The following is a 14,193-nucleotide window of genomic DNA, read 5'->3' on the forward strand; positions in this document are numbered from 1 at the left end:
GGAAGCCCTGGAGAACAAGACAGAGCCCGTCGCCAGACTGCGCCCAGGCGAAGAAGGCAGAAACCACCCGGGTCTCAGCTCCGGAGTCCTGCAGTGGCTGTGACCTCGGTGCGCTCGCCCGTGTAGCTTGCTCTCCGCCGAGGAGTCGGGCTGAACTCTCCAGGGCTGAGGTCCCCTGCCAGGCCCCGGGCGCATGGAGGTGCTGCATGGGCTGTGGGGTTCTCCAACCACGCGTGGGAGCGCGCACGCTGCGCTCCGGCCTCCCCAGGGGCACCCTAGGCAGCAGCTCTCCACACTCGCCGACACAGAGCTGCGGGCCGCGGGTGGCCACATCCAACCCTGAACCGGCTTAAGCTCGGTGCCTAGAGGTGTCCCCCGGAATCCGGGCAAGGCGGACGCCCCGCGGGACAGGTGTCCGGACCACCGCGAGCGCCGAGCTCTCCAAGGCTGCGTGCGTGGGCTCGTCTGGCCGGGAGTTTGGCTCGCGGGGCGCGAACTCTGGGTCGTGACTGCCCGCGGGTGGGTGGGAAGAAGTCGCGGCGGGAGGCGGCGATCGTGATGCCCGCCGTGCGCACCGGGACCTAAGCGGCTGCGCGCGACCATCGCGCCCCCCTCCATGCTCCTCGGAACCTCCCGGCGGTGCATGTCCAAGGCGGCCGCCGCCGCTGCTGCTGCGCAGAGCCGGGGTGACGACTGCAGGCCTGGGGAGCGGCGGCGGTTGGAGGCAGGTGGCTGCCCCTGCGGCCAGCGACGACGCCATGGACGAGTCGTCGCTCCTGGACTTGCTGGAGTGCTCCGTGTGCCTGGAGCGCTTGGACACCACGGCCAAGGTGCTGCCTTGCCAACACACCTTCTGCCGCCGTTGTCTGGAGAGCATCGTGTGTTCGCGCCACGAGCTACGCTGCCCCGAGTGCCGCATCCTGGTGGGCTGCGGAGTGGACGAGCTGCCCGCCAACATCCTCCTGGTGCGCCTGCTGGACGGCATCCGCCAGCGTCCTCGCACGGGTAGCAGTCCCTCGGGCAGCCCTCTGGCGCGCCCAGGGCCCAGCTCTGGGGCAACCTCCGATGTCGAGGGCAGTCGGGGCAGTAGTGCCCCAGGGTCCCCGCTTTTTCTACCCTCCGCGTCTGCTGTAGGCAGTGCCACCGCCAGCCTGCGCGAGCTGACAACCAGCAAGTCCTCGACCACAACTGCGAAAGTGAGTATTTGCTCAGCGTGCAGCGCCAAGGTCTGTGGGACACGTGTGGCTGTGTGGGGCCTGGTGTAAGCTGGGGTGACTAGCCTTTACTCGGCCAGTGAGTCATGCCCTCTTTCTGTTCCACTTGCCAACATTTTGGGCATCAAGTTCTCTCGAATAGCCCCTCCCGGTGAACTTTGAGAGGGTTCCACATACTCTATCTTAGGTCACACCATCTTCCCTTCTCATTCCCCCTCTCTGTTTCTCCACCTGCCCTTGCTCCCTGGTAGTGGCTGGAGTGTGGCTCCAGGACACCTTGTTTATCTGTTAACATTCATGGCAACACATAATCTTCCTTGGGGAAAAGAAAACCCCTCTCATGGCCCTCTTTTCCCCTGGTCTGGCCTCTCTAGAAATGACCTTCTTTACCTCTTTACTGGGACTTCTAGACTTGCCTCTGTCTTGCCTGAGGAGGTGAAGAGAAGTTAAGTAAGCGTTTAGTTATGGCCTGTGTCCTCAGCTTAGGCTGAGATCTCAGTTGATCACACTGAACATGAAGAATGTACAAACTCCCTTTGACATAAGGATAGGGATTAGCTCAGGAACTGGAGTCATGTTTTACGCGTCTTTTCTAGGATGTGATATCTCAGGAAGCCCTTGGGTTCTTAGAGATGCATCCCCATAGGATTTCTGGTTGTGCTTTGATGCTGTTGTACATGGTTTCTGCTTTAGTCAAAAGATCTTATCCTCAGGATTTCAGTGCTTCAGTTTCAAAAGTGACTAAGAAGTATCTTTGAACCCACTCAACCCCTGAGAACTTGATACTGAGGGCAAGGGTAGGCCATGGGATGCTGGTGTGAAAGTGTGAAACAAGGTACTCATGGTTTGGTATTTCTTTAACTGTAAAAGAGCTCGTTTAACGTTTAAAACAATCCTACTGTTGATTAAGAGCAATTATTTTAGAAAAGACAAGCTTATCTCTCTTTTTTTGGACCACTTATAAAAACAGTGGTCATCAACCATTTATATAATATTTTAGTGTGTTTAAAACGGAGATGCTAGAAATATTCTTCATTGAAATTACTCAGAACTGCAACCTTGCTGAGGTTAGCAACTTTTGCCCTTGGGTCTTGAGCTTTAGGGTTGTGTCATATATTTTCCCACACAGGTTTTCCTTTTTCCTTTTTAGTATTTTTGATAAATAAATTATCTAATTGAATCACCATGAGATATACAGTTGCAAGTTGTTCATGACTGAGTTTCAGTCATACAATGTACAACTCCAGTGCACATTTCCCACCACCAATGTCCCCAATTTTCCTCCTTTCCTCTCTTCCTACCTGCTTCTGGAGCAAGCATTCTTTCCTCTCTCTCCCTCTTTTTTACCTTTTAGACACCCTGGTTTGCAATATTGTAACTGAAGGGGTATCATGCATATCACTTTATCTCCTTTCAGCACCCACTTCTTGTCCAGAGTAATCATTTCTAATTATCTTTGTCCTAGTGGTCCCTCTGTACCCTTTCAGCACTCCCTAGCTATATGCAGCAAGCTTCTTAGCATGGACTGGACTGTTTATATGTATTAGGGAGTATAAACAGTTCATTAATAATAGTGAAAGAATATTTTTTACTTGTACACTGCTGAAAGGGAATTGAATAGTTGTTCTTTGGTTTCAATTGTAATTAAATCCAATTAGAACTGTTTATGTTTTAAAATTTTAAACTTATATAGTCCTAGCTGTTTAATCCAAGAAATCATAATAAAATTATTTGCTTGAAGATGGACACTTGCCTTCTTATTGGAGAATTAAGTGAGGCTTCTAGAAACACTAGAATATTTTGGTTACCGTGTGTATACAGGTGCCCTCCTCACCATCTGAATTGTGTTTAATAAAAAGGTTAGGAAGTGACCTCTGAAAGAGGAAAACCATAGTTTACTCCTGGAATTCTGTAACATCTCTAGCACTTAAAGAAAAATGATAAACTTTTAGTAATGATGTTAAATGACTGAGAATTAATTTTCTGGTATTGGCTGCTTTTCTCCATAAGCACATGGAGGCATTATGTGTGCCTTAGGGAACTTCAGAACATGTTTTATTTCTTTCTTGTGTTATCTAGTTATGTTTCTTAAGTATTTCTTCTGAGACCCATCTTGTAAGGATTAAAGGTTTTAGGAAGCTTGAATATATCCAATATTTTATTTGATTATGTTTAGAGATAAAAAGTAATGGAGTTGAAGATTGCAATAAATTTGGTTTCTTATACATTATTTTTTAAGTCTCTAGAAGTTTCCTCAGGCTACCAGAATTATTGCATCCTTATTTGTAATACTGTTCTGGTTAATAGCTATTAAGTTGCATTGCATTCTGGAGAGAGAGAGAGAGAGAGAGAGAGAGAGAGAGAGAGAGAGAGAGAGAGAGAGAGAGAGATGAAGTGGGAATGGGCAAATGTCTTATTATAAAGTGTTGTATATTGACCATACTATAAATTTGGCAAGCAAAAACCTTAACTGAAAATTACTCCCCAGTAGGCTTTTGTACTTTACTATTAATTGAAATTACTTTGTCCTTTCATAGCAAAGTTTAATGCTGGATGCATCTGGCTTCTGCATATTGTTTAATATACTGTATTTGATTATAAATATGAGTAGCTGGTCACTTGGTATAAGGTAGTGCCCTATTTTCCCAATGAGAATACACTCATTCCTTCTCTTGGGCCAACTGAGACATCTAAGTATTTTAGGTTCAAAGAGATAAATATTTGCTTAGATTATTTCTTAATTTAGTTACAGTGGGGAATTGGAAATCTACTGTATAAAATGTGCTAATTTCTATTTGGTTCTGGTTGTAGTTCACAATATAATTTTTTCCCTTAGATCCTTCCTTTGCATCTGTTTTGTCATGTTATGATTGCAACAAAGTCACTTGGAATCCTCTAGCTCCTTCAGCTGTGGGTTAAATCATGTAACTGTGGGGGTCTAAAAATTTGGCAGTAGTAAAAGGTTTCTAAATGTGTGCCTGACAAAAAATTAATTCAAAATCAATCATATAACAGGGTTGAAATGTTTTTGGCAGCTTGGCCTGTGTTGCATTTCTCAGATGAAAGGGGTCATGAATGGAAAAAGTTGAAGAAGCTGCGCTCTAACCTTTCAGCTCTGCTTTCACGCTGTCATTTGAGATCAGACTGAATGAGTTAATAATGATGCCCCTGGAAAGTTTACACCACAGAACAAGTACTGCACAGCTTATGTTAGAACAGTTGGCCACTCCATTTGCCTGTTGGCACCTACTTGTCATTATCTGTTGTTTCTTAAAATGGTAGGAAGTTCTCTTTCATAGTTCTATTTTAATACTGTTAAGTAAAGTTGCCAAATATGTACTGAGTGTATTTAGCTTGTTTCATATTTTGTTTTTTAACAGTTTGTAAAATGACCCTTATAATTCCCTAACTAGTATTGATTGATCAAGGTATTTCAAGAAATGTATCTTTTTTTTTAAAAGGTTTTGTGATTCTAAATGGACTAATTCAAAGTCTATCTTAAAAAATTAATTTAATTTTATTGAAACCATTGTGATTTACAAAGTCCTTCACAGCTGGTTTCAGGGCCAATTCCACCATCAGTGTCCACCTCCCTCAACCAATGTTCCCCAAGTACATCCCATAGCACCCCCTCTTCGCACCTTATTCTGTCAGTATAACAGCCTCATTTTAAGATTAGATTGTTAAAGTTTGGGTTTCTTGACTCCATTGTTGTTGCCTTTGGCTTTGATATTTAGTTTTGTCCCCCTGTTTTTTTTTTTTGTTTTTTTTTTTGTTTGTTGGGCCACACCCGGTGATGCTCAGGGGTTACTTCTGTCTATGTGCTCAGAAATTTCTCCTGGCTTGGGGGACCAAGTGGGATTGTTAGGTCATATGGCAGCTCAATTTTGAGTTTAGTAAGAACCCTCCATACCGTTTAACATAGGAGTTGGACCAGGCAGCATTTCAACCAGCAGTGGAGAAGAGTTCCTTTCTCACCACAGCCCCACAAACACAGATTGTTCTCAGTATTTTCGATATGTGCTATATTCTCAGTGGTGTAAGATGATATCTCATTGTTGTCTTGATTTGATTTCCCTAATGATAAGTGATGGTAAGCATTTTTTATGTCTATTGGTTTTCCTCAGAGAAGTGTCTGTTCATTTTCTCTTCCCATTTTTTGATGGGTTTTTAGTTTTTGTTGAGTTAACATTTGTGAGTACTTTGTATATCCTAGATATCTGATGCATTTAGTGCAAAATTTTTCTCCGTCTCAACTGTCCTCTGGTTTTAGCCCATGTTTCTTTTACCATATAAAACCTTTTTAGTTTGATGTAGTCCCATTTGTTCATATTTGTTTCTCTAGTCTTTGTCATTGGCATCCTATCATCAAAGACTTCTTTGAACTCCAAACCTTAATTTTGTATATGTTTTACTCAATAAACTTTCTGTATTTTGGTCTAATCTCAAGGCCTTTAATCCACTTTGAATTGACTTTTGTGTAAGGTGTGAGATACAGATCGATCTTTAATTTTTTTACATGTAGTTATCCAATTGTCCCAACACCATTTGTTGAAGAGTCTGTCTCTATTCTATTTCAAGTTCTTGTCTCCTTTGTCAAAGATTAATTGACCATATATTTGGGGATTTGTAACCAAAATTCTATTCTAACCCATTGGTCTGAAAGTCTGACAAAGACTACTTTTAAGATATCTGTTTTACTCAAACAGATAGTAATTTCAATTTTTAAAAATGATTAAAATAATTTCTTTTTTATATTTGGACAAACAAAGAATTTATTATGTACTGGCATATTATGTACTTCCAGGCCCCATTATGCCTATATTTATATTCTCATTGAGCTTAGGAAGTTCCTGTTGGTACTGGACCTGGGAGCAGTGGATTGACATTAAAACATAACTCTAATGGTTAATAGTATGGACACTTTTATTTATTTATTTATTTATTTATTTATTTATTTATTTTTTAAGGACACTTATAACTTAAAATGCTATAAAAAGCTCAGGTAATTCTTTTGATCTGAGAGCTAATTAGTTTGACTTTGAAACTCAAGGTGTTTTAAGATAATTCAAACACTTAAAATACCTATTTATAATTTATAAAATTTCTTAAAAATTAAAGCATTATGATTTACAAAGCTATAGTTTAATTTTAGGCATACAATATTTTAGCACCAGTTCCAACAGCAATTTCAACTTCTCTCCACCAATATTCCAGAGTTCAACCCATATGCCATATGTATCCCTGCCCCCCTTTCTCCAATCCTGCTATCATAAAGTACACCTTTCTGAAGTTTCATTGTTAAAGTTTGTCTCATGATTTTAGTGTTGTTGACTCTATGGCTTAGATGTTCAATTCTGTCCTTCCTTACCACCACCAAAATACCTGAGTTTCCTTGACCCCTGATCTCCTCCTGTTATTTCACATCTCCCTCCAGTATAATTCTTTCCTTTTCTTCACTATCCTCTGGGGCCAAGAGTGTTTATAGACAACACCCATTTAAACCATTGCATTACTTCATGTAGTTATTCTGAATGCCACATATAAGTGGCATCGGCTTACTTCAGTTAGCATGATATCTTCTCATTCCATCCACAATGCAGTGAATTGCATTATTGCATTAATTGCTTTGATTGCAATGTTGTCTTCATTCTTTAGAGCTATGTAGTATTCCATTGTATATATACCATCACTTTATGATCCACTCATCTGTTGTTGGAAATCTAGGTTAATTTTAACTCTATTGTACTGAGTGCTGCAATTAATAGTGATATTATTATGTATTTTTGGGTGAAGTTTTTTTTGTCTCAGGGATAGGTAACCAAAAGTGAAATTGCTGCATCATTTGGTAGCTCTCTTCTGAGTTTACTGAGCACCTTCTATACTGTTTTATTATAGGGATTGAACCTATAATAATAGACATCATTTCTATGAGCAGTGGATAAAATTCCTTTTTTTAACCATGTCCCCAAAAAATCTTTCAAGATAATTTAAATTGCACATTTCTTAGAGCCCATAATGTAAGAAGTCAAATAGAAACTCAAATACATGATAGCTATTGAATATTTTACAGTATAAGCACATATGTATGTAACTGCATTTACCATGATTTAGATGAAGTGATTTGAACTTTTCTTTGAGTCACATATTCTCTTTTAGGTTAGTCGTATGTTCTCTTTTAATTCACAGCTACAATTTATGATTTTATATCTATCTTTTACATATTGAGAACTCAAGTTTTTCTCTTTGTTTTTGAACCACACCTGGTGGAGCTCAAGAGTTACTACATCAGAATGGTTCTGCATTCAGAAATTGATCCTGGCAGGCTCCGGGAGGGAAGGAAGGATTATGGAATGCTGGAGATCAAACTCGGGTCACTCCCAGATTGACTGCTTGCAAAGCAAATAAACATCCTATTATTGTGATATTGCTCTGGCCTCCGAGAACTTAAGTTTTTAAACAACCCTTTTCATGTTTTGATTCTGTTCTTTTAGTTAGATTGTTTTATTTATTTTTATCTTGGGATCTTGGACCATACCTGGCTGTACTCAGGACTTACTCCTGGTTATAACTCAGGAATTATTCCTGGTGATGCTAGGAGACCTGCATGGAGTGCCAGGGATAGAATCCGGGTCAAAACATGATCCGTATCTGTTGTACTATCTTTCCTCCTAATTTGATTTTTTAAAAGAAAAAAACAGTGACTTTTCAATGAATGACTGCTTTGCCCTTGAACTGTTTATTATTTAACAATAATTTAATTTATAGTTTGAAGTTAAAAATAATTTAAGATTATGTCTGCCTTTTTTTACCTTAAATTACCCACATGCCCACAGTCTCAACGTGGCTGGGAAGTGGGACTGTGGATATGTACAGTATAGGCAGCCCCAGGCAGGAGCGGAGGATCTTTTCAGTGCTGTACTAAGCTGCTCCTATTTGAAGAATGTGTCAGGGTTGTTTCTGAAGTTCTAATAGATGTTGTCTTGTCCAGAACATCACCTAGCTGGAGAAAATGTCAGAGAGGATCTGTAGTATCTGAAAATAAATCAGGGTGGTAATCTTTAATCATTAATAGTTGTGTAGTTTATATATGTATACATATATTTAGATTTTATCCTTCACAATTATAGAGTGTCTATTTGGTGCTTGGATACTTTAAGAAATACTTTTATAGAAGCCTCACCATAAAATTTCTCAAAAACTGAAAGAAAGGAAGAAAGAAAGAAAGAGAGAAAGAAAGAAAGAAAGAAAGGAGAGAGAAAGGAGAGAGAACAAAGAAAGAATTCCATGAGCAAGTTATCCCACTCTTAGTATTTACCTGAAAATTACTGAAATATAAAATTGAGTAGATATATGAACCCCCACATTTACAAAAGTATAGATCACAAGAGCTCAGAATTAGAAACAACCCAAAGTCCTCACTGACAGATGATCAGAGAAAGAAAAATTTGGGGCTGGAATAATAGTATAGCACGTAAAGCAGCACATGCTTTGTTAGTCAATTTAGGCTAGATCTCTGGCACCCCATATGGATCCACAAATCCTGCCGGGAGTCGAGTAATCCCTGAGCACTGATGGATATGGTCCCAAACCTAAAATACAAAATAAAACACGATATCACAGTGGTAGGGCATTTGCGCGGCAACCCAGGATGGACCGGGGTTCGATTCCTGGCTTCCCATATGGTCCCCTCAACCTGCCAGGAGGATTTCTGAGCTCAGAGCCAGGAGTAAACCCTGTGCACCACTGGGTGGCCCCCAAACAAAAAAAGAACAAAGAAAAAAACCCAAAATAAAACAAAAGTGATATCTGTACACAAAGAAATATTACTATGAAATACCACTCTGGTGGTAGAGCATATGCCTTAGCATGTATAAGGTGCTGAGTTATCCTAAGCACCATCTAAACCCATCTTCCCAAGCACCACCAAGCCCAAGCACTGCTGGGACAGCTCCTGACATTTGCAACCATATGGATGCATCCACAGAGTATTATATTTAGTGAAATAAGTCAGATAAAGACAGTAACTGCTGTGATTTCACACTTGTAGCACATAAAGAAACAACAAAATTAAACTGTTAGCTTATAAAACTGAATTAGTGGTCCTTAGAAAGGAAGAGGAAAATGATATCGTAGAGTTGAGTAAAATGGGAAAAAGACATGGCAAAAGATAATATGAGTTTTTTTGGTGATAAAAATAATGTTTTATATATTGATTTTTAATAATGTACTGATAAAATATATAAACTATAATGCATTGTTTCTTCAATAATTATTTTTTATTTAAAAAGAAAAGTTTTGGTGGCATAATCTTTTTGAGATTTCGGGAGATCAATTAATGTTGAAGAATTCAGGAAGAGATAGGAGCGGGACTTGCTCTTAGCTTTTGTTCCTCTGTTTCTTCTGTTGTGTTCAATGGTGTTATTGGAGTTTTGTTGCCATTTGGTCTGGGATGTCATAATACTCCAGAAAATAAAGTCCGGCACTGAAGGACATAATAGAAAGGAAGACAACTCACAAGGTAGCAGACTGTGATGACAGTAAGCAGATGCCAAATTTGGTACCTTGATACAGGAGCCACATGGCATCCTTTTCATCTCAGTTTTGGGAAGATTCCCTGTGTGGATGGAAATAGCATATATTAATCACACAACAGTATTGAGTTTCAATTTGTGTTTAGTTTATGAATATATCTGAAGTTACCAGTCATTGTTCCATGCCTGTACTTGGGAAATTCAGGTGATGTAGGTGGATTGAAGTTTGTTTCTTATTATAGCTTAGCGAGGTACTTGATTGCACAGATGAAAGTCCAAGAACTCTTTGTTCCAGTGCACAGTTAATGCTGCTAGAAGTGTCTTGAAGTATGAATTTTGGATTGAAGAACTCTTATGACAAAACAACTTAATAGAAGAATAGTATCACAGACTTTAGCAGACTTAGATCATAGACTTATATCTTTTTTGCCCCATGGTTGCAGATGCTTTGTATGCTGGAGGCTACTATCTTGCCATTAGCTATGTCTCATAGGCAACTGCCAGTAATAGGACAATGATTATGAGATAATTGTTTCAGTTTTCGCTTTGGCATCTAGTCCAAGACTGCTGCATATTGCAATAGCAGAATACCTGGAGTTTGAGAAGGTCCAACTGGCTATTGAAGACATATTTATTCCCATGATGCCCCCATTTATTCTTCTGCATGATTGCTATATTGGGTTTATTCTCAGGCCCACCTATTACATCTCATGATAGATGCAGTAACTCAGATCCTCTGACAATATGTGGCTGCGCCAGAATGATTTCTCAGGCTGGTGTCTGAGTGAACTATTTTTCGGCGAGGGACTTTTGATGCAATATTGGATTTTTCTTTTGGCACGAAAATCTAGCTACCTCCATGATGATAAGCTGTAGACTGGCATATGTCAGGTTCCCTGCAATCTTCTGAGGAAGGGGACAAAAGGTAGGTACTTAGTCAGCAGCCAAGAAAAACTGAAGAGGTTGGAGTCTTGAGTTTCTTGGTTCTTCACCAGGTGCTCCTGAGAATGGTTTCTTTAATGAGGCTTCTTATCAGTGAGAAGGTTTTTTCTTTGTTCTTCTGAATAAATAAGATAATGGCCGTGCAGTATGATAGATGTATAATTAGCTGTCCTTTCAGTGCCTATAACTAGTGTAACTAGTGTAAAAATCTTGAACTCTTGGGGCTGGAGAGATAGCATGGAGGTAAGACATTTGCCTTTCATGCAGAAGATCGGTGGTTTGAGTCCCGGCATCCCATATGGTCCCCTGAGCCTGCCAGGAGCGAATTCTGAGCACAGAGCCATGAGTAACCCCTGAGCACTGCCAGTGTGACCCAAAAACCAAAAAAAAAACCAAAAACAAAAACAAAAAAAAACAACCCCCAAAACACTTGAACTCCTTTATCATTAATGAGGCACACTTTACATGTCTTTTCTTATTGATAGTGAATTTATTTATAAAATATCTTAAATGTACAAAGTTGTGTGTGTGGTTTGATACGATGCTTTGCCCTTAGAGACTGTATTAGAAGGGTCCTAATGTGGTTTGAATCTCCTTGTTTCACCTTTTATGTGGTTTCCTTATTTTATCTTTGTTACTGAAGGTAGTGTTCCTAATCCTCAGAAGTTTCATTAATGTAAAAAAAAAGTTAACTGCAATTTATTTATAAAAAGAAAATAGGGATGAATAATCCTGCTTAGCCCAGAGCATACTGACAAATTGTCCTGATATGAAGCGCATCTCCTTTTTTTCTGTGGGACCCTGTAATATGTCTACAGTTGCCTGGAATAACCTTGTTCTGTGTGGTTGAGCTGAGCAGAATGATGTCCAGTTGTTTTTCCTTCAAGCCTTTCAGAGCCCCCTTGCTTCTTCAAGCATGAAGAGATTGAGTTTCAATTGTGCATTGGATCAAGTGTGTATTTCACTTCAATCTGTAGTTATCTCAAATTTTCACAGTTAAAAACACTTTTGAGCTACATTTTGAAATAAAACATCAGCAAAAATTTAGTTAGGGGAAAACCCTAGAGGCCAAGGTTACTTTTTATCTGATTTGCCTTGCATGGGAGATCTTCAGATTTTATGAATTAGAACAGCATTTTTTATGTGTATCCTATTGGAATTTTAATTATTCTTAAGGGAATGGGGTGCCAAACTGTAGGTGTTGGCAGTACAGAATGATCAAAAATGGGGTAGCAAATATAAGTGTACAAAATTCACAGGTTGCTGATTTTTTTAAATATGACTATGGCCCTTACTAGCTTACGGATATTTAGAAATGCAGCTTAGGTAAGCAATCCTTGGAAACCCATGGGAGTCTCTGAGAGAAGTTACTTTGCATGTTTCTGTCTTCCACATCAATGTATTTACATTGCTACCAATAATGATGGTTATCTGCAAATAGAAAGATATTACAATATTTGCATTTATGCTTAGTGGAATGTGTGTGTAATGCTGACATGAATTTATATGAATGTAAATGAATTAGGATGTGCCATAGGAATTAATGTATAAATGGTGAGAACCTTTACAGGCATGCTACCTCCAGGAGTGAATGTTTTGGAACCTAGCAGGCCCAGATCACAGGAGAAAGATCTCAAGAGCACTTGAATTCAAGGAGGCAGACTGGGAAACCTGGGGTTTACCTCACAGAAAGCTGTCACATAGTCACTCAAGAAGTATTAAGTTGATGCGCCTTTTTCCTGTTCAAATGAACAGATATTTGAGTTTCTATTACACACTAGTCCAAAAAGTAAGCATATGGGATAAAACTATATTATAATTAGAAAGTTTGATGCCAAAATTTGATGCCACCTTGCTGGCAAAAGAAAAATCAAAAACTTTTTAGAAAAGCATCAGGATTCTGGCAACAATAGTCTCTCTCTTTTCTTAGTAATTGAAACTCAAGCCTTTATTTCATCTATATACCAAATTGAAGCTCCCTGAACTGCAGCTCTGCTTATTTTCGAAGATATTTTAATTATAATATAGGTTGTTTATGGATTACACTATTCAATTTATTAAATCTTTAAATAATTCTCTAACTTGTGCATGACTTTAAAATGTTACATGAAAGGATGTATGCTGGTGGAGGGATTGGTATTTGAACATTGTATGAGTTGAAACTCAACCATCAACAACTTTGGAACTATGTTTCTCATGGTGATTCAATAAAAAATAAAATAAAATGTATGGTACCCATTGACTGGGAAATATGCATTGTGCATTGCATTAGAACTTGGGTGGAAGGAGAAAGTTTGATTTGAGTCACCTCCCAACCTCTCAACACAATCAAGTCTGGTCCAATGGCCCCCTTAGCCCTACTGGCAGGCCCAAGCAGCACTGTACCACTGGGCTCAAGCACCAAATCATCAAGTTTGTACTATTGTGTTGAATTTTGTTGGAAGTAGCATCAGAACTCTTCTGCTCTACTGGGACTAGACACAGTTCCCCCCAACTTTTCTTGGGTGGGATCCTTTGAAAGATAAATAAAATGGGGGAAAGTGGGGATAAAAAAAAAGATAAATAAAATTGGAAAATTTTATTGACTAGAGAGAGAGAGACTTAAAAAGTTTTGTAAACTATGCTCACTTAAGCCAAATGATGAAACTCAGGTGAAGACTATTGGCCAGAAGGGGGTTTTCACTTCAAGCTGGAGGATAGCATTCTTCCTACCAAGAGCCAGCATGGAGTTGATAGCTAATTTATAAAGTATGGTTATAATAAGCTGTGCTCCAAAAGAGTTAACCTATCAGTTTTTTTTTTTATAAAATCACCATAAGATGCAGTTACAAAGTTGTTCATGATTGAGTTTCAGTCCTACAGTATCTGACACCCTTTATAAGTATACATTTCCCACCACCAATGTTCTTAGTTTCCCTCCTGTCTTCCCTGCTGCTGCCTCCCCTGCCTGCCTCTTTGACTGACATTTCTTTGTCTCTTTCCTTTTTTTCTCTTAGACGCTGTGGTTTGCAATATTGTTAGTGAAGGGGTATCATGCATGTCGCTTTACCACCTTTCAGCACATTGTTCTTGTTCAGATGGATCATTTCCAACTATCACTGTAATAATGTTCTCTTCTGCTCCCTAACAGCATTCCATATCTATTTGTGGCAAACTTCCTACCATGGACTAATCTTCTGGCCCCTGTTTCTATTACTTTTGGGAATTATTACTATAATACCTTTTTTTTTAAAAAAAATATATATCCCACAAATGAATGCACTCATTCTATGTCTATCCTTCTCCCTCCGACTCATTTAACTTAACATACTACTCTCCATTATACATCCATGTATAAGCAAATTTCATGACTATTTTTTAACAGCTATATAGTATTCCATTGTGTATATATTTTGTTATCTACTCATTTGTTCTCGGACACTTGGGTTATTTACAGATTCTCTCATCTTAAATAGTGCTGCAGTGAACACAGGAGTGCTAACCTATCAATTTTGACTACCCAA

The 14,193-nt window shown here is 39.4% G+C and overlaps 1 protein-coding gene across 1 annotated transcript in view; it reads left to right on the forward strand.

The window, feature by feature from the left end:
• The first annotated feature begins 551 nt into the window (after positions 1-551).
• SH3RF3 (SH3 domain containing ring finger 3) overlaps positions 552-14,193 on the forward strand; it is a 351,630-nt gene continuing 337,988 nt past the window's right edge. Inside the window, 2 exon segments of the mRNA XM_049781320.1 lie at positions 552-721; positions 723-1,196. Coding sequence (XP_049637277.1) covers positions 617-721; positions 723-1,196 — 579 coding nt within the window. The 5' untranslated portion in view covers positions 552-616.

This window comes from Suncus etruscus, chromosome 9 (assembly GCF_024139225.1).
Source record: "Suncus etruscus isolate mSunEtr1 chromosome 9, mSunEtr1.pri.cur, whole genome shotgun sequence".
NCBI classification, from domain to species: Eukaryota; Metazoa; Chordata; class Mammalia; order Eulipotyphla; family Soricidae; genus Suncus; species Suncus etruscus.